Below are 21,298 nucleotides of genomic sequence, written 5' to 3'. Positions count from 1 at the left end.
CTCTCTCTCTCTCTCTCTCTCTCTCTCTCTCTCTCTCTCTCTCTCTCGTGTGTGTGTGTGTGTGTGTGTGTGTGTGTGTGTTCAGCACCAAGGACAGCCCCCCCCCAACAAAGCTGGGAAAGAGGGAAATAGACCCCCAATGGGCCTTTGGCAGGAGAATAGCAGGGCAGAGCCCAGCAGAGACAGCTTTCTGGGTGGCACTCAGGCTGAGTGAGTTCGGGCGAGGGAAAGACCATTCCTTTCATGCTGGAACATTTGTGTCTGTCTGTCCATGCTGTCTTTTTCCCCAAGCTCCTTTAGTCTTTTAATTAAGGCCCAAAGGCCAGAGAGAGACAGGAGACAATGTTGATGCCTACGGTCAAGTGTATTTCTCTTAGGCAACCCGCTGCCCATTCTCTCTCTCTCTCAGCTAATTAGGATTGTGATTTAGGTTTTAAATGGGCTGTGCTATTTGAGCCTGTCCTGGACAGGGCCATACCAGAGGCCATTCCTGGCTGGCTACACTGTCCAACTCCTGCTGAAATAATGGGATCCTCCACAACTGTCCCCAGCCCCTACCTGGGAAAGGCTTCCAGCAGATGGAGAAAATCAGCACTCCCCATTCCAATACCATTCCATCCTCCAAAGCTCCCTCACAAGGAGGCCTTCTGTGAACTCCCCAGGCCCCAAAGATCTGCCCTTTCCTGCCAGTACCAGATTCAGAACTACAGAATGTCACAACAGAAGACGACCGAGAGATCATCTGGTCTGGGGGGTGACCTAGGAGTCCTGCAGAGATGTTCTCAGAGCCATGAGGTGGGCGGGGGAGGGTGAGGGGGGAAAGCAGGCAAGTCTCCTCCCTTTGACCCAGCAAGCAGTTCTGTCCCTTTCCCATTTATGCGTGGAATTTCCATGTAAGGTTTGAGGAAACAAAAAGTGTTATACTTTTTACAAATTACACTTTTTATTTTTAGATGGTTATAGATTCTTATATACTTGTAAGAAATCATACAAAGAGATCCCCTGTACCCTATACAAAGTTTCCCTCCATGGGGAAAATATAGCTCATTATTACAATGTAACTTGTCTCATCATCCTTTTAACAGGGTCCTTAGCAGAGCAAGAGTTTAACTATGATGAAGTCCAGTTTAACATCTCAGGGGATCAACATTGACACAGTTAAGGCACTTCCACCATCACAAGCCGCCCCCCACCCCATTATAGCCACGTCCACTTTCCTCCTGCCCCTACCCCTTCCCTCATCCTGGCAACCACAAACCTCTTTCCCATTTCTATTACTTTGCCCTCTCAAGAATGTTACATAAATGGAATTGCAGAGTATGCGACTTTGGAGGACTGGTGTTTTGAAAATCACTCAGCATGATTTCCGGAGACTTGCCCAGCCTGCTGCATCATCACCGGTTCATGCCTTCCCATTGCGGAGTGCCACCGTGTTTAAACATTCACCTGCTGAAGAACACCTGAGCTGCTTCCAGGTTTCTGCCTATTGTGAACAAAGCTGCTATAAACAGTTGAGTACAAGTTTGTGTGGACGTAAGTTTTCAATTCTATGGGATAAACACCCAGGAGTGCAAGTGCTCAATCATATGGTACTTGCAGGGTTTTGTTTTGTTTTGTTTTGTTTTTTTAAAGAAACAACTGCCAAACTGTTTTCCAGAATGGCTATACAATTCTACATCTCCACTACCCCTGTGTGAGGGATCTGGTTTCTCTGCATTCTTACCAGCATTGGCCACTGTCACTTAGTTTCTGTTTTCTTCTTTTTGAGACAGGGTCTCGCTCTGTTACCCAGGTTGGAGTACCCAGGGTCTCGCTGTTACCCAGGATAGAGTGGTGTGATCACAGCTCACTGCAACCTCCGCTTCCCAGGCTCAAGTGATCCTCCCACCTCAGCCTCCCAAGTAGCTGGGACCACAGATGTATGCCACTATGCCCAGATAATGCCTGTATTTTTTTGTTGTTGTTGAGATGGTGTTTCACCATGTTACCAAGGCTGTTCTCAAACTCCTGGGCTCAGGCAATCCACCTGCCTGAGCCTCCTAAAGTGTTGAGATTACAGGCATGAGCCACTGTGCTGGCCATCCCTTTTATTTTTTAAGCTGCCAAGTTGAAGTGGATGTTGTCACTTTAAAAAAAATTATTTTAACTATTGTGATTGCAGTATAGTGATGTCTTGTTGGGGTTTTAATTGTGTCTCCTTCATGGCTAATGATGTTGCATATCTTTCTGTGTGCTTATCTGCCATCTGTATATCAGCTTGAGGGAAAAATACCTTCAGTGAAAAATGTCACTTTATGTATTTTGTCCATTTTCTAATTGGATTGTTTTTTAATGATGAGTTTTAAGACTTTTTTATATATTCTAAATATATATTTTGCCAGACATATTTTGTCAGACATATTTTGCAAATATTTTCTCCCTCTCTGTAACTTGTCTCTTCATCCTCTTAACAGGGTCCTTCCCAGAGCAGAAGTTTAATGATGATAAAGTCCAATTTCGCATATCAGTGTTAACATCCCTTGATTGTTTATTTCATTCAGTTTGAAGTCTTCCTTGTTTGTGGAATGACAAATTAGTTTTAATCGAAACCAGGGCATTTCCACATTAGCTCATGAGACAGTCACATTAAAACCTTCTGCTTTAACTGCTGTTTCGTGGTACCACTCTGACAGGGGAAATGGAATAGGACAGCCTCATTATAGCCAGGAGGGAGTGGAAGCCTAGGTTGCCCACTCAGCCTCCTCTGACACCCTGGGGTGCTTGCTGTCACTGCTGGGTAGAGCTGGGAGTTTGGGTCCCCATGTGGTCCCCTCTGACACTGTGATGGGGCTGGTCTCATTACCCCTGGACATACATGAAGTCTGACTCACTATTCCTGACACCACTCCAGCAGGAAGGAGAGTGACACCTGGATACTGCCCAGTGAGGGGGCAAGTCAGGTTCCTGCCATCCCCAATGACACCATGTGGTGTGGGTAGGAGCCTTTTCACCAGCTGGCAGGGATGAAAGTCACAGCTCCCCACTGGCCTTCTCTGACACTCCTCTGATAGGGGTTGGAGTCCTCTTACAGCCCAGCAGGCGTGGAATCTGGGCTCCCACTCGACCGTGGCTGGGATGGATGGGGGTGGGGCTAGGGATGTTTTCTGTGGTGTTTGGCTGGGGTAGAGCAGTTACTATCAAAAACTTTTCTGTCTTGCTAGGTCTTTTCCTATCTTTTTCCTTCTTTTCTATCCTATCCTATCTTTTTTTTTTTTCTTTTTTTTCCAAACTGGAGTTTCGTTCTTGTTGCCCAGGCTGGAGCGCAATGGTATAATCTCAGCTCACTGCAACCTCTGCCTCCCAGGTTCAAGCGAATCTCCAGCCTCAGCCTCCCGAGTAGCTGGGATTACAGACACATGCCACCACACCTGGCTAATTTTTGTATTTTAAGTAGAGATAGGGTTTCTCCACGTTGGTCAGGCTGGTCTCGAACTTTCAACCTCAAGTGATCCGCCCACCTTGGCCTCCCAAAATGCTGGGATTACAGGCGTGAGCCACCACGCCCAGCCTTTATCCTATCTTTTTCTATCTTTTCTTAGTCCATTTTTTGTAGAGAGCCACTTTTTATTGGGATTTTTTTTTTTTTTGCATGCGTTCCACACTTGGCACTTTCTAGTACCGAGTGTGGGATGCATGAGACGAAAAGAAAACAAGCTCGTCACTGTGTCATTCCTCAGGTCTTGTGCACCCGAGCGGGTCTGCCTTCTTCCCTCCACCTCTCAGAGCCTTCTTATGTTCATTTTATATAAATGCCCTGGGTTTTTAGTTGTATTTATCAGGAGAAATCAGGAAGAGAACATTTATTGCATTTTCCAGAGGCAGAAGTTGAGGTCTATATTTTTAACAAAATATTTTGATGACCTTACGAATAGTTCACCTCCTTTCATTTTATAGAGCAGAAACTGAGACTGCAGTGAAATAATGTATCTTATCCATGTTCAAATAGTAAGCTGGAAGCACAGCTCAGGCTGAAAGCACCTCTCCTAACCCCCAGTGCAATGCTGCCTCCATGACAGTTTGGTAGCTCCCCCTTTGCCTGTATGTCTCACCTCTCCTGCTAGAATGCAAGCCCCTGTAGACACCAGCCTCCTCCTCCCCATATTCACATGCTGCTGTCTCCTCCAGAATGGCTTATTTCCCTGAGTAGATTCTAGGTTCCCTGAGTACAGAGACCCAGCCATGTGGCTCAGAATGTATATAGCAAGCACCCAATGCATGGCTGCTGATGGTTCTCCCTATAAGAGCTAGTTGTGAGCACTGTTCAGTAAGTGTAGCATCCTGTTCCTTCAAGTGAGCTGGAGCCAGAAGGCACTGAGGACAGAGACAGACGGCATTTTCTGAAAGACAGACACACATGCTGGTGAGCACAGAGGTTGCACCGTGTTTGGTCCTGGGAGGAATGTCAGGGGAATCACAGTGCACACTTCTAGTGCTCTTGGGCATGTGACTCAGGCCTGAAGGACCATCGTGTCACGTCCCAGACTTCTTGGTATTGCAGCTTGAGCGTCTGTCCTCTCCACTCTACCCTCAATGTGAACAGTGACCATGGCTGTGCTCCTCACCATCCCAGTGCCCAGTGTCCAGCCTGGAGCACAGCAACCCTCAATGATGACTGGTTGATTGGATCCAATCAACAGGCAAAAGAATAAAATAAGCCAATGAATGACTTAACCACAGCAAAGGCAATTCCTCTTGCAGCAATGAGGATAGTTAGTTTAAAAAGACTAGCTAGGCTGCTGAGGAAATAAGTAGGCAAAAGACACAGGCAAAAAAGTTAAATAAAACTGTATTGGGCGCAGTGGCTCATGCCTATAATCCAGCACTTTGGGAGGCTGAGGCTGGTGGATCACGAGGTCAAGAGATCAAGACCATCCTGGATAACATGGTGAAACCCTGTCTCTACTAAAAATACAAAATTTAGCTGGGTGTAGTGGCATACGCCTGTAGTCCCAGCTACTCAGAATTTGAGGCAGGAGAATTGCTTGAACCTGGGAGGCGGAGGCTGCAGTAAGCTGAGATTTCGCCATTGCACTCCAGCCTGGCGACAGAGTGAGACTCCGTCTCAAAAAAAAAAAGAGTTAAATAAAAACCATCAGCTGGAGCGATGACAAAGGGGCTTGTGGCTGAATCAAAGAAAGAACGTTTTATGAATGGAGCTGCCTAACAATGTGCTGAGATGCCTTCTGAAGCAGTGAGCTCCCTGTTACTGGAAATGTTTCCTGCTACTGGAAGTACGTCATGGTGGGGAGTTGGATCAGGTGACCTCTGGGCTTCCTGCCACCTGAGAGCCCATGATGTCTTCAGAAGTCACTGGAGGCCTTAAACTCCAGTGCTTGGGAGTTTGTTGGGGCTCAGGAAACAATGTCCCAAAATGAAGGCCTCAGCAGCAGCCTCAGAAGCAAAAGTCTTTCTCCGACTTTCTGTCTGTCAGTCTCATTCTCCCCCGAGGCTAGCCATGGAAGTTAGGCTCCCTCTTCCCTACCAGGAAAAACCACAGCCTCTTTCCCCCAAAGCCAGCCATGAAACCTAAAGATATAGCTTTAATTCTCCCTCTGCCTTTCTTTGCAAAAACTGGCCATAAAGAAATCATCTGATCTGCTTTGTTTGATTATAGGTCATGACACCCCTATTCCAGAGAGGGCCCTGTCCTAACCCAGAAGGAAGGAACGCTGCACAGCGCAGCCAAGAAAAGTCTAGACAGAAAGGCCTTGCTGTGTTTCCCCATTTTGTCTATTAGCATTAGATCATGCCCATTTGGTCCAATCCCATTTCTACACCTGTCCATACTTTGTTGAACTTAACCATAAAAATAGACAATTTTTCCTGTATCTCTGGGTCTTCGTTCTGCAGCCTCCCATATATATATGTTGAATAAATGTATATGCCTTTTCTCTTATTAATCTGCCTTTTGCAAGCTGATTTTTCGGCAAATCTTCAGAGAGCCAAGGGGTTACCCTTCCCTTGGCCCCCACAAGTTCAGTCCTTGAGTTCCATCATGGATTTAACATGGTGAAGAACATGAGGGAAAGAAAAGGTCAGCCCCAGCCTCTGGGAAGCTTTTACTAGAGATAGGCCATGTGACAGTCATTCTAGCAAATCACCAAGCAGTTCTGGTTCCCCCTATTCCAGGCACAGAGTAGGGTTGTACTTCTTATGTGCTTATGGTTGGATGAGGCCATGTGACCCATTCTGAGTAATGAGCTCAGAGTAGAAGTGACAAGTGTATCTAGGCTGGAGCACTGAACTGCCAATGCATGCTCCTCCAGAGCTCCTTTTCCTCTGTCCTGATCTCCACCAAGCTGGACCCTGGTTGTTTAAAGGTACTGAGATTTGGTGTTGTTTGTTACTGCAGCATTACCTAGGCTATCCTGACTGATACAGGGGAACTGACTTTACCTGTATGGAACACCAGAGAAAGATACAAGACAAAAAGCTCAAAGCACACAACAGGGACTGGGTTGGGCAGCAGTTCCAACATCTCAGCCCTCACACAGGCCCCTCTGTATTCACCATTCCCAGCCCCCTACAAGAGTAATATCCAACATGATCCATCTCCTCTAGCTGTGCTGCCTCCTATCACCCCAGCATCCCAACACTGTGCCCTATTCAACCTTTGCTAACATCATGTCTTCTTCCCTCTTCCCTTCCATCTAGTCAAACATCCTACCCATTCTCAAAGGCATAGCTCAGTCCTCATGGCCTGCAAGATACCTCCCTACCCACAGAGACCAGCGGGACCACTCTTTGGAATCACTGCAGTTCTTGTGGCCAGGATGACTTCTCTTTGGGGAACTTATGTGTATGTTGTCATCTTGTCTTGTGTAAACTAGTTTTTACTCTACACGCTGGCAGTGATCCAGAAGCTCCCACTCATATGCATCTGCTGGGCTCACAGCAGGGGCCCAATAAATATGAATCAAACAGAAAACAGCACCGTGAACATATACCTGGTGTCTCTTACATAGCCATGGAAGCTGCTAAAAAATGTAGGCACTTTTACTAAGATATCATTTGCACTAATGATTTTTTAAATTGGCACAGAACCAAATCCTATAGTTACTGAAAGGTAGCAAGTTGACTGGCAGAAAACTCCTTCCACCTTTTTCTGGGGCCAGAGGTAATTAGTGTATTTGAGGTTCTCCTCCACCTACCATCTGTTACCCTCTGGGCTGGAGTCAATGCTGGTGCCAATATAGCTGGCCTGAAGGTTGGCACATGTCTCAGGGGATAGGGAACAGGGAAAAATTGGGAAGACCTGGACCCGCTGTAGCAGTGATTTGGATCCGGTTGGGCATTTCATAGAGTTACAGAATGCAAATAGAGATTTCTGGAGAGACTCCAAGAAGTCTGTGTAGTCATTTTGCAGAAGAGGTGCTTAGAGCCAGTGTCACTCTTGGGTCAACATCTGGTTCTCCTGGCCCTTGGGACAAGGCTCTTTGACTCTCTTGATGCTTCAGTTTGCTACAAGGGCATCAGGATGAAACAAGGGCGTGCCCTTCACTTATCATTCCAGGGAACGTTGGGATCACAGGCCCTCAGCCAAGACTCAAAGTCATCATTTCTGACACACCCCCATCTTTCCCAGGGCTTCATGTGAACCTGCCTGATAAGGAGTCATGTTCATCAGGTTCCTAGCCAAGATTTCATCCCCTTGCTCCACAGCCAACATTGTAGGCCAACAAGTCCTTTCATCAAGGGAAGTCCCTCTCAAGGTCTAACCAGAGGCTCTGCTATTGTGATGCATATTCATTTCCTGTCCTTGGTACACCTGTGCAGATGGAAAACAGCTGCTCAGCTCCTGACTCCATACAACCTTTCCTATGCCTCTGGTTTCTTTCCTGAATTCTAAGTCCTATGCCAGCACCTTGAAAAGCTTTCTAAATGTATTACTGCTGCAGTCTCTCATTTCAAACGCCTTTCTTTCAACCATCCCTACACATTTCCCCTGTTAGGATGAAAAGCTGGAAACTTCTGACATCCTAACTAAATGACTAGATGATGGACAGGTCTTTTGGAAGGAGGATGCAGGATGCCAGGCAATCCCAAATACAGCTGAATCCCAGTTGCCGGCAGCTGGTTGGCCTCTTCTGAACTATCTGTAGCCCCATTTTTTTGCTCTATACTCTCTGGGCTCTTTTCCTCCTGTCTCGTGGGACCCAATCTCCTCTAGATTGCCCCCACTTTCTACCTCTGACAGGGTTTAGAAAACGTAAGGTTTTCTCTTTGACATTAGCTAAAGTAACAAACAGGATGAGGATGGAAGCCTGCTAGGGATGAATCAGTCATCCCAGTATATGACTAATACACAAACGGGGCCACATCTGGGCCCTGGGCCCTGGTGCAGGGCATGGTCTGTGATCCATCACCCAGAGCTCGCTTGGCAGAATGCAGGGCCTCCACATCTTCCTGCCAACCTACTTCCCTGGACATGTGCAGCCAATGTGGGCAGTCAAGAGGAGTAACAGAGCTTCCAGACACCCCATTTCAATGTAGCCTCAGTTTCTCCCTGAAACTAATTGTCTCCATGAGTAAAAATGGGTTAGCAGAGCTCTCCCATCATCGTGATGGCCCCAGAAAGCTCACCAAAGTTGGCATGGCCAGAGGAAAAGGGCCCAGTAGGGAATGACTGCATGGACTGAGCCTGGGCAAATGCAGGGCAGTCTCAGGCATCACTATTGAGGGCCTATTGAATACAAGGCCCTAGGCCAGAAGTGGTTGAGGAAGAAGAGCCCACCCTGACTCCTGTCTTAGGGTTGATAAGCTGGCTGAGGTGCAGGTAGGTGTGCATGGAACAGCTTGGCAGCAGCATGAGGGAATATGAGGGTGTCTGCCTGGGCACATGGGTGTAGGCCAGGCTGAAGGGAGCCTTGAAGGATGCAGGGAACAGCAGCATCCCATCAGGGCAGCAGTCAGCAAAGGCACCCTTCAGCGGGCAGCTGCCTGAGTCCTCCTCCATCAGAAAGCCCCAGTGTGACAGGAGTGGTGAGTACACTGCCACGGGCCAGCTACGTGGGGCTTTCCTAGGGGTGCAGTCACTCAAAGGACACAGCCCAACTTTGATCCCTCCAGCAAGGGGCATCAGGAGATGGCTGCTTCATGGGCAGAAATCAGAGGTTCCTGGAAGGAAACTCAGGTGGGTGTCCCACAGGTGGATGCATGGACACAGGTATGAGCCGCCATGGGCCACGTGGCCAGCGGCAACCCTCTAGAGAGGGCAGAGCAGTGAGAAGCAAGGAGCCGGCCCCCACATTCTTGGGCTACCACACCAGCCCGAACGCGCATCCAGGCTGGTGGCAAGAGAAAAATAAACGTCCCTCTTGTTTATGCCACCCTGTTGTTTGCACCTAATAAATTCAGTCTCTGATGTCTAAAAATAAAGCCTGTCATCACTGAACCAAAGTGCCGCCAGCCATGGGAGACCTCATGTAAATTCAGGCCCACAGCTACTCCTGCCTCCCAATGCAGCACCCAGGTCTAAACCTCGGCCTCCATTCAGGAGGTGCAGCTCTCCCTCACCTCCTCTGTGCACCTGCCCAGGTTTCTGAACTCCAGGCCACCCCCTGGATCCCTGCATTCATGCCTTGCAGGAGGCATTCCTTTAAACCTGCGCCTTGTCCTTCTCACTTAGCAGTGATGCTCTTAAAGGCAGGTCCATGGCTTCAGGCCCTCCGGAGCTTAGCACCAGGTCCCTGCAAACACTCCTGGTTGACAAATATCTAAGAAGTCCCTCCTGAAAGACCCTGCACTCTCTAACCTTCAGAGCTTTCCTTGGCTGTAATCAACTTCACACAGCACAGGTGATGTATCCCACGCCAGACTCAGGCTAACCCAGCGTTCTGACTGAGCCTTCCCTTCTGTCCCAGCTGGCTCTCCAGACATGGATATCACAGACTCTGCGCCCAAGACCAACATGGCACCAGGCACGCATGGCTGTGGCAGGGTGGTCCCTCCATAGCCCAGCCCCTCTTCCACTTCTCAGAAGTAGACATCTCTCCCTCTTCCCTCTGAGATGATCAGGTGGCCACCGCAGGTCATGGGTGATGGGAATGCCAGTGGCTCTATGGCCTGGAGGAGACCCCTCCACAAACCCTTGCCTCTGCACATGTCAGGTGATTAGGTGGGGTTCTATGCAGAGACCCTCCTTGCCACCCTCTTTGGGCTCCTCCCCCATAATGAACCTATGTCTCAGTTCCGCCTGCCAAGAAAGCATCTAATATGAGCTTTTCATGACTTCACGTCTAAGTTGAGTTATAGTTCATTATGTCAAACACTGCTTACCCCGAGTCAACTGCTCAGCTGCTTCCTGGGATTGGGGTGAGCTGCTCCTAGTGGGCAGGGACAAGCCCACACCTAACCCCATCCCATCAGCCCCCAGCCCTGCTCCATGGGTCCATATTATCTGGCAAACCCCCCCCCGCCGACAACCTCCTGCAGGTGGGGAAGGCAGGCCTGAGAGGACAGCTGGGGTGTGGGGATGAGGCAGGTGAGGGCAGAAAGCAGGCAGAACTATTCCTTAGCCCCTGGAGACCCTATCAGGAGTGATGTGGAGAAAGGGACCAGAGGGAAAAGGCAGAAGATGGGCCCCCGAAAGATAGTAAAGGGGAGAGGAGAAAGGACTCTTCGTTGGAAGATTTCAGAACCAGGCGCCTGCTGACCAGATAACAGAGAGCTCTCAGTGACTAATCTCTTATGCCCCATCCAAGAGCTTCAAGCCCTCCCTGAAAGCCTCTCTCTGGTGCTTGAGTCCCCAAATCCAAGTCCGCCATTGCTGCTGAAGAGTGAGGGGAATCTCCAATTAGGAGACCCCAGAATAACTGGCAGGAGCTAGCAACAGTGCCCCTGAGGAGCAGGGCCGAGACCAAAAGCTATGGAGATCAGGGAGTGGGACATGGGGTCCCAGGCAGGGAGGCAGCAGAGACAAAAGCACTCCCTAGAAGGACTCCTCCTGCAGTTGGGCCAGGTAGCAGTGCCGTGTGGGGAGGAGGGCAGACACGTGGCACCTCTGTGGGATTTGGTTTCTGCAAATGGCACAGAGATGTTAGAAGGACCCTCAGAGGCCATTGAGGCTCCTGCTGGGTTTTATGTGAGGAAGCTGAGACCTGAGGAGGAAGGGATTGCCACCAAGATTGTGGCAGAGCAAAACGAGACTCCAGGTCTCCCATCACCCCACACCCCCAGGGCTCTTATTATGGCCTCCTTCTTAAGAAACAATTGAACACACAAGCAAATCTTGTCATGTGAAAGAACCATCCCCCTACACCATGGGGAAGCCATGTCCTACAGCCTGAGAAAGATCCAGAACCAAGGCCACTGACCAACTTCCCTTGGGACAGAATAGAGGAGTTAGGTGAATCTGTCAGAGGACCAAAGCTGAACATGAGCAAGTAGGCCTGGGGCAACCTGTGATTGCAGCGGCTCTGAAACCAGGCATGGCCCCTCGCAGGAGCCTGCAGGGGCTCCCTCCGCTTTCCAGCCAGCCACAGACTAAGGCTGGACTTGGGATGGACACATGGTTTTCTCAGCCTCTAATCCCACAGGCTCCCGCAGGCAGGGATGGGGTATCAGTGAGAATAGCTGGACCACCAGAGGGTGCTGGGGAGGGCCTGGGGGTCACCAGGGCAGCTCTCAAAGAACAGCTGCCTCCCTTCCCTCCCAGCCACGCACCCCCCTGTGAGCCTCTCGAGACTTCATGATAAGCAGCAGGGAGAAAGGTGGCAGGCTCCAGTGAGGTCCCAGGACTGCTTGTTGGGTGGGGGGATGGACAGGTCTCTGACAGCTCCCCCACAGCCTACCCCCGCCAGGCCCTCTGCGGATCTGGAGCAGCGGTGATATCCAAAGCACCCGCCAGCATCAAAATGCTGAGTCCCATTGTGTGCGGGGCTGCTATGTCGGTGCCTGAACCATCCGTGCAGGCGTCTGACTGCGGTGTCACATTCCACTGTAAGGACGGATCCCAAGGCACCCCGCCATTCCACTCAGCAAACATCTGGGCTACTTCCAGATGTGTATCAGTATATAGAATGCAGTTATTAAAAAGAAATCTCATCAGTCGATGAGTCTGGGGGAGTGGGAGCTTCCCTGTGGGCAGGGAGTTAGGGAGAGCTTTCCAGGGGACAGATGCATCCTCCCCTCTCCCACTTCTCAGCACTCTCCATGTCACCACCCCTCAGGATCCACGTGGGCCAGCCCAGGAACCCAGGCAGACAAGACATAGGACACCCGCAGACGGAGCACAGAGCTGGTTCCCTACCTGCTGTGGGGGGGCTCGCCCTCGGGAGAAGGAACAGCTGCTGTCCAGTGGTTGGCTGCAGTCCGCTGTCCACTGCAGAGCAGAAAGGAGCAATCAGTGATGGCAGGACAGCCAGGCCCATGCTCACTCTGCCCAGGCTGCAGGAGTTGTGCCCTGCCTTTTCCCATTAGTATAAGTACAGAATCCTACTTGGCCTTTTCAACGCAAATCTTTCTCAACCATCAGGCCCAATTTGGCATCTTCAAACTCCCCATCAGGATGAAGCTTTGGCATCTGATTGGGGGAGGCAAACTCACTTCCGTTCACCTGAGCCCGGCACAGTGACGATGACTGGCTACCTCGGCCAGACATGACAAAACTTATTCTGAGTTTGGAACAACCAGCACCGTGTTTGACTGCCTGACCTGGCTTCAGCCACACTTAACCCTCTACTACATGAAGGGTGTGGCCCAAGCTGGCGGTGAGGCAGGTACATATGGGTCTTCCTAGAAGCCTAGCTCAAACCACAGGCATAATGTTAAATTTTCTAGTAGCCAGATTTTAAAAAGAAACAGGTAAAATTAAATGAACTAATATATTTTATTTAACCTAATACATCAAAATATCACTTTAACAGGTAATCAATATAAAAAGTTGTTAATGATATGTTTTACATTCTTCTTTCCATACTGTTTTTGCAATCCACATGTCATTTAGGGCATGTGGCTCAGTTTGGATGAGCCACATTTCAAGGGCTTAAGAGCCACATGTGGCCTGTGGCTACCATCAGGGACAGTGCAGCCCTAGAGAAGTGGCACTCTTTGTCCATCCCCATGCTATATAGCAGAGGGGCTGATCCCTGAGGACTGCAATTCCCAGGGTCCTCCGTTAGGAATTGGCTGTGCTTGGCCAATGGGAGACAGGAAACAGGCATTTCTCCCCTCTCTCTGTGCCTCCGGCAGCATTACCAGCAGTGACTGGGTCTCCTTCCAGGCTCCAGCCTCACCAGGCAGGCTTCTGTGAGTGACCAAGAACCCTGGACTCTGGCAACACCTTCTATCTTTAAGCCTCAGGTTAAGAGGTGGTACTAGCTACCTCGAGTTGCTGTCCTCTGGATTGTAAAGCTTCTGAGGTAGGAATAATCAATCCCCTGGATTAAATTCCCTCTGCTTGGATCATTTCAGTCTCAAAGTATTTCCCCCAAGATATTTATTAATTATGGCTACGGAGGGAGGACAGAAAAATGAGAAACCCTCAGACACCACTTTAGCCAAGTAGTCAAGGTTAATATCACCAGTAACAAAACTTATCTGCATCGTGGACTCCCCAGTGTGGGGCATCGAGATGGGCACATCACTTCTGGGATATCCTTGACAAAAATGCACCCTCTCGACAAAATCATGAGAAAACATCACACAATCCAAACTGATGAGCTTTCTACAAAAGCACTGACCAGAACTCTTCAAAAGTGTCAAGGTTGTAAAAGAAAAGACAAAGGAAGTATTAGATTGGAGGGGAGTGAGATGTGGCAATTACATGCAGATTTGGATCCTGGAACAGAAAAAGGACGTTTGCGGAACAACTGGTGAAATCCGAATGAAATCTCTAGTTAAGAGCATCGTACCAATGTTAATTTCTTGCTTCTGATAATGGTACTACAGTTACGTAAGGTGTTCCTATTAGGGCAAGGTGAATGACAAGTGTTTGGGAACACTGTGTTCAATTTTGCACCTTGGCTGTAAGTCTAAAATAATTCCAAAACAAAAACTAATATATATGTATTTGTACATATGTAAAATACATGCACACATAAGTATATAGTACAAATTTTTATTTATATTTATTTTTTAAATATTTATTTATTTATTTATTTATGTTTTTGAGACTGAGTCTCACTCTGTTGCCCAGGCTGGAGTGCAGTGGCATGATCTTGGCTCACCAGAACCTCTGCCTCCTGGGTTGAAGCGATTCTCGTGCCTCAGCCTCCCAAGTAGCTGGGATTACAGGCGCCCGCCATCATGCCTGGCGAATTTTTGTATTTTAGTACAGACAGGGTTTCGCCACGTTGGCCAGCCTAGTTTTGAACTCCTGACCTCAAGAGATCCACCCGCCTCGGCCTCCCGAAGTGCTAGGATTATAGGCGTGAGCCATCGCGCCTGGCCTATTTTTTTTTATTTTTTGAGATGGAGGCTCTTTCTGCCTCCCAGGCTGGAGTGCAATGGCACAATCTCAGCTCACTGCAACCTCTGCCTCCCAGGTTCAGGTGATTCTCCTGCCTCAGCCTCCCGAGTAGCTGGGATTACAGGCATCTGTCACCACGTCCAGCTAATTTTTATATTTTTAGTAGAGACAGGGTTTCACCATGTTGGCCAGGCTGGCTTCGAACTCCTCACCTCAGGTGATCCACCTACCTTGACTTCCCACAGTGCTGGGATTACAGGCATGAGCCACCGTGCCCAGCCCACATTTTAAAAAATAATGTATACAGATACATGTAAACATATACTTATATGTATATACGTATGTATGTATAATGTTTCAAGTACTGAACTATAATCCCTCAGCTTTATGTACTGGAGTGGTTTCTGCTTCCCTGGTTGGAGCCTGGCTGACAGCTGGGGGACAGCCAAGGCACACAGTGCCCACTGGCTGGAAAGAAAATGAGGCCATGCTTGGACTCCTCATCCCATCTTAGGTGACCTCTCAGAAAAAGGCTTCTCCCCTTTCAGGCATCCTGAACATTTTACCCCAGCTGCATAGCACTGGTGTGATACTCCACAGCACGCTGACTCACGGGGCCACACCTCCTCCTGGGTCAGCACAGCCCTGGTAGGGTGGGGCCTCCTGATGGGTATGCACAGAGTAGCTGAGGCTTAGTGCACATCCGTATGCAACCCCACCCTCCTTGTTGAGCTTTCCAAGCTCCAATGAGACTGCTCTGCCTTGCCCAAGGCCATCCCTAACTGTACCTTGCCAACCAAAAGCCACCTCCTGAGTGCCTTCTGTGTGGGACCCTCAACCAAGAGTGTCCCCACACAGGAGAGGGCGGAAGACGTGTCGAATAACAGCAATGAGAGGTGGGTGGGGATGGTGTAGCTGAGAAGAAGAGTGTGCTCTCGGCAGGGGCCGTAATGGAGGGAAAACAGGCCACCCAGGGCTCCTGCAGAAGAGCGAGGTGCCCAAGCGAGGCGACAGGCACAGCGGAGCATGGCCGGCTTAGGGGCAGGCAGCGGTTGTCACGCTAAAGGACTCAGAGGCACTTCTTTCATATGCAGGGGTAGAAGGCCTCTGTTAGGGGAGGCTGAGCTTGCCCAGGGGGAAGAGGGGAAGGAGGGTCCCACGCTGGGGTTCATTGGCAGAAGGGGAGAGATAGAAACGAAGCAATGGATCTCAGAGTGTGGAACAGATGAGCCCTAGGCAAAGGGGGAGATCTGTGCGCAGGAAAGCCAGCAGGATGGTGGAGTCCACAGAGCCTCCTTCCAGACACCCGGCAGAGCTGGAGGCAGGCACAGCCCAGCAGGAAGAGGGACTGTGGCCTTGTGTGTGATTGTGTAAATGGGGAGGAGTGAGGTGTGAATGATCACGCTTATCACACCAAGCTCTACCCACTGGGCTTGTAGGGTTCCATCTCAAACCCCAGCCCAGCAGGAGCCTCCAGCTGTGGAATATCACAGCAGTCACAGCCTGTCCAAGCCTGCTGCCTGAATCCCCTCCATTAGAGACATGCTTCTTCCCCGGCCCTAAAGGCCCTCTGGGAGCCCTCCCTTCCCTGTTCCAAAGTTCCTCCCCATCCCTGCTGGGATTTTGCTCTCAACATCGGCTTCTGGTGTCACAGGCACCATCACCTCCTGCCTCTCCTTTGCCTTCTCTGAGACACCGCCTAGAAAATCTCCAGAAATGGACCTCCCCAGGACCTGCCCTGATGTGTAGGAGATGAGTCAAGAATGGAGAAGGGTCCCACTTCTCCAGGCATGCTCCTTGGTCTGGGCCAGGGCTTGAAATCCCACACATTTCCCCTTCAAGGCAATCAGTCTTATAGCTTTGCCCTCCTGAACCTGCAAGTCCTCTAGGGGTAAAGATGGTATCTTACTTGAAAAGGTCATCAAACAGAAAGGTGGGAAATGTCGGAGGTTTGTCAGATAAGGGAATGATTAACATCAAATTCACAAGAGTTGGTTTAAGGGCTTCAACCACAGCTATTATAATTTGTGTCTAAATTTAAAAACCTGGAACAAACATGATACAGGGTGGAGATTTAATAAACATGAGAGTACAGATGTTTGTTTTGCACTCAAAATAGACGTGTATTCTACTATTCTCTGTTATTAGTTCATCTTAAGTATTTCACAATAAAAAACTACTAAAATAAGCTGTTCGTCATTTACATCCTAGAATGAACAGTGTTTTATGAGCAGAGATTGGAAAAGATGGGGGAGACCATGGGACACTGAGCACCGGAAGAGGAGGACAGAGAAGCAGGAAGCTCAGCATGTGGGAGGCTGGAGGGGCTACAGCTAAACCACGCCCCCTTTTCAGTGGTGACTAAAATTCTCACCCACCCCCTAGACCAGCCCTACCAGACATCAAAGTATCTCATAAAGCTAGATCCAAACCAGCAGGTTAAACCAGTACAGGAATAAAAAAGCAGATCAACAGACAAAACTGTACCCATAAGGAAATTAGTGTACAAATGGTAAGGATTGGGCTTTAAATTAAGGGAGAGACTCATCAATGAATACATGGAATTGAGACAACCACCCAGCCACTGAAAAATGACCCTAGATGTCTGCCTTGCATTATTCATGGAAAATCCATTCCAAGGTACGTAAAGTCTACGATGCAAATTTTAAACTACATCAAAATTTCAAACTTCTACGTGACAAAAGAAATCACAAACAAATAAAAGTGAGAAGCTACCTGCAACAGACACAGTGGCCCCCCTTATCCTTGAGGAATCCATTTCAAGATCCCTTAGTGGATGCCTGAAACCGTGGGTGGTAACCAACCCTGCACCTATTGTGATCTGGTAACAGAGATGGCTGCTCAGTGACTCTGGGCTGGGCAGTGATGGGCAGGTAGTGGATACAGACTAGAAACGCTGGATGATTTATGTCTCGGGAGAGACAGCGTGAGATTCCATCAGACTACTTGGAGTGGCATGCAATTTTAAATTTATAAATGGTTTATTTCTGGAATTTTTCATTTAATAGTTTTGGACTGCAGTTGACCACGGGTAACCAAAATCATAGAAAGCAAACAGTGGATAAGGGGAGACTGCTGTGTAGCAAAGAATTAATCACCAGACCATATAAAGACTTCACTTAAATCTAGGCACCGTTCTCAGTCCTTTGTACTTACTAACATTTACTCTTTGTGGCCTTCTCTAATCAGCAAACATGGAGACCGAATGACAGTGTGGTTAAGTAACTTACTCAGGAATACACAGCCAAAAAGTGGCAGGATGAGCAAAGGACAGAAATAGTTATTCATTCCAAGAGCCAGGAAAAATGGCTGATATTAAACATAATATGTGATCTTGGGTGAGACAAAGATCACAGCCAATTTTTTTTCTTTTGCTCTGAACAATATTACTGGGAAAATTGCTAAAAGATCTGTAGGTTAAATCATAGCATTCTATCAATGTTCATTTCCTTTACTGTATCATGTCCTTGTTCTGAGGATATACGCCTTTTCCCTTCCCCTTTCCCTTCCCTTCCCTTCTTCCCTTCCTTCTCCCTCCCTCCCTCCCTCCCTCCCTCCTCTTTCTTCCCTCCCTCCCTTCCTTGCCTCCCTCCCTTTCTTCCATCTCTCCTTCCATCTCTCCTTCCTTCCTTCCTTTTCTTTCTTTCTCCCTCTCTCTTTTTTTTTTCTGAGACACAGTCTCACTCTGTTGCCCAGGCTGGAGTGATAAACTCACAGCAACCTCTGGGTCCCGGGCTCAGCTGATCCTCACACCTCAGCCTACCAAGTAGCTAGGACCACAGGCATGCACTATAATGCCCAGCTAATTTTTGTATTTATAGTAGAGACTAAGTTTTGCCATGTTACCCAGTCTGGCCTTGAATTCCTGGGTTCAAGCAATCCATCCGTCTCAGACTTCCAAAGTGCTGGGATTACAGGCATGAGCTACTGTGCCCAAATCCTCACTCCTAAATGAGCCTTCCCCACTCACTTCCTGCCTCACCCATGCATGCATCACCTTCTAACATCCCATTTCCTCTCTCTCTATTGTCTGTCTTTCCCTGTGAGAAAGAGGGGAAAAAGAAAATGAGACACAGATCATGGTTGGTCTGTTCTTGACTTTGCCCCTGAGCCTACAACAGAGCCTCGGTGAATAAATGTTAGCTTTCATTCTATTATATTTTACTACCTAGCAGAAAAAGAGCAAATTTAAATAATTACACTTTATGCTAAAAACTATCACCACTGTCTAGGAGATCATTAAAACTTACAGATCATGAAACTTACATGTACGCTAGAAGTACAACTTTATAAACGATGTTTAAAAGTGGATGCACAAAAATTATATTAGTTGCCATAAAACGATGGTTTTTTTTTTCCTGTTTTTCACTTGTCTCTGTTTTTCCAATTGTTACTTTAATAAAATAAAATTTTATCCTAGTAAAAAATAATTGGTGGCTCATACCTGTAATCTCAACACTTTGGAGGCCGAGGTTGCTGGATCCTGAGATCAGGTGTTTGAAACCAGCATGGTCAACATAGTAAAACCCCCTCTCTACTAAAAATACAAAAAATTAGCTGGGCATGGTGGCACACACCTGTAATCTCAGCTACTTGGGAGGCTAAGGCAGGAGAATTGCTTGAACCTGGGAGGCAGAGGCTGCAGTGAGCCAAAATTGTGCCACTGCACTCCAGCCCAGGTAACAGTGAGAGACTCCACCTCAAAAAAAAAAAAAAAAAAAAAAAGACTGGTAATCACATTAAAAAGTACTTAATTTCATTAGAAATAAAGACAATGTGGCTGGGTGAGGTGGCTGAATCCTATAATCCTAACAATTTGGAAGCCCGAGGCAGGTGCATCACCTGAGGCCAGGAGTTCAAGGCCAGCCTGACCAATATGCCGAAACCCCATCTCTACTAAAAATGCAAAACTTAGCCAGGCACAGTGGGGTGTGCCTATAGTCCCAGCTACTCAGGAGGCTGAGATAGGAGAGTTGCGTCAAGTCATACATATGTCAGAAAAGGCATTAAAAAAGCCAGAGGGCGAGGTTGCAGTGAGCTGAGATCGTGTGCCACTATACTCCAGTCTGGGCGACAGAGCGAGACTCCATTCCAAAAAACAAAAAAAAAAAAAAGAAAAAGAAAAAGAAAAAGAAAGACAATGTGAATTAAGATGACAAGATGTCCCAATACACGGGTGGCAGTGTGAATAATGGAAGCTCTTTGGAGAGCAATTTAACAACAGCTATTAAAATTAATTTTACTTCTCCGCAGCTAACTAAAGAAACACTGTTATTTGTGCAGAAAGAGGCATGTTCAACAGTATGTGCTGAAGTGTCACTTATTTCCAGGGGAACATTTAGAAGTAACCTGAGTGCCCACCATTAAGCAAATGGTTAAATAAATCCATGCTATGGACAACTGTGCAGCCACTAAACAGGACACAGCAGATATACAAGCCTAGAAAAATCTCTGGGGCATGTGGTTAGGTGAACAGTGCAAGTCATTGAACAATATATCCACTGGCTATGGTATATGATTTGACAATATTTCTTCAAGTCATACATATGTCAGGAAAGGCATTAAAAAGGTGAGGAAAGGCTGGGCGCTGTGGCTCATGCTGTAATCCCAGCACTTTGGGAGGACAAGGCAGGCGGATCATGAGGTCAGGAGTTCAGAAACAGCCTGGCCAATATGGTGAAAGCCCATCTGTACTAAAAATACAAAAATTAGCTGGGCATGGTGGTGTGTGCCTGTAGTCCGAGCTACTTGGGAGGCTGAGGTGGAAGAATCACTTGAACCTAGAAGGTGGAGGTTGCAGTGAGCCAAGTTGCCACTGCACTCCAGCTTGGGTGACAGAGCCAGACTCCATCTCTCAAAAAAAAAAAAAAAAAACAAAAAACAGTGAGGAAATTAACTCATCTATTTGATGGGACGTAGGGAGGTAGGGGAGCAGAATGAGGTGGTAGCACAGAAGAGCTTATTGTTAATATTTGAATTCTTATGTACCATGATAATGTATGCATAAAGACTTGTATAATTTATAATAATTTTAGTCAGGAAGATTTAATTATTAATATTTGAATTCTTGCGCACCACGGGAATGTATGCATAAAGTACTTGTATAATTTAAAATAAATGTTTTAAATAAGGAGAAAATATATAATGAATTCCCCCTGCTGAACCACCCCGCAGTCCTCCTATAAACTCACTTCCTCTGTTAAGCCTTTCAAGGGCAGTCCACCACTGAGTGCTTCCTCCTGTGAGCAAAGACGTCAGGGAAAATGGATTTCAGGGCAGAAGGAAATGAAGAGATGGGACTAAGAAAAGGGTGAGGGAACAGTGAACAGGGAAGGCAGAATGAAAGGAGAAACGTAAAGGGAAAGAGGAGAAACGTTAGGAAAAGCCGTGGGGCCCATCTGAACACTCTCACCCTATCCTGTTCATTGCCACTGCTGCATCCCTTTGCAATCCCGGCATTGCAGGTGAAACCCAGGGCTTCCAAGTGCCTGACAGCAACAAAATAGGGCCATAGGAAGTGATCTTCACCCTCGCCAGCTCTTAATTTGACCTCTTAACAAGAATTCACTGGACACTATGCCGTCATTAAACGTATCTGCTCTTCATAGGGTCCCTATATGGTATCTTTCCAAGAGACTGGAGCAGGGGCAGCAGGCCATGGAGGGGGAGAGACAGCCCTGCTCCCACTGTGGCAATCAGAGTCACCCACAGGCTTATGACCATGCCAGGCTCCAGGCCCCTCACTTTTACCTGCATCTCTAGCAGTGGGGTCTGTTTGTCAGTATTTCTCATAGCTCCCTAAGTGAGTTCATGCTTGGCCAGAGCTGC

At 47.9% G+C, this 21,298-nt stretch overlaps 1 protein-coding gene across 9 annotated transcripts in view; it reads right to left on the bottom strand.

The window, feature by feature from the left end:
- Window positions 1-21,298, bottom strand: part of CTIF (cap binding complex dependent translation initiation factor) — a 323,679-nt gene that overhangs the window by 215,894 nt on the left and 86,487 nt on the right. For 8 of the 9 annotated variants that reach the window (XM_032259411.1, XM_032259409.1, XM_032259415.1 and 5 more), the window contains one exon: window positions 12,290-12,361. The exons of the other annotated variant lie outside the window; for it this stretch is intronic. In XM_032259411.1, the coding sequence (XP_032115302.1) occupies window positions 12,290-12,361 (72 nt within the window). The remainder of the gene's footprint in view (window positions 1-12,289; window positions 12,362-21,298) is intronic. 9 annotated transcript variants of the gene reach the window in all.

This window comes from Sapajus apella, unplaced genomic scaffold (assembly GCF_009761245.1).
Source record: "Sapajus apella isolate SASKATOON/1434 unplaced genomic scaffold, GSC_monkey_1.0 scaffold109, whole genome shotgun sequence".
Lineage (NCBI taxonomy): Eukaryota > Metazoa > Chordata > Mammalia > Primates > Cebidae > Sapajus > Sapajus apella.
The sequence above is the reverse complement of the archived record's forward strand: the minus strand, read 5'-3'. Positions and strand labels throughout refer to the sequence as shown.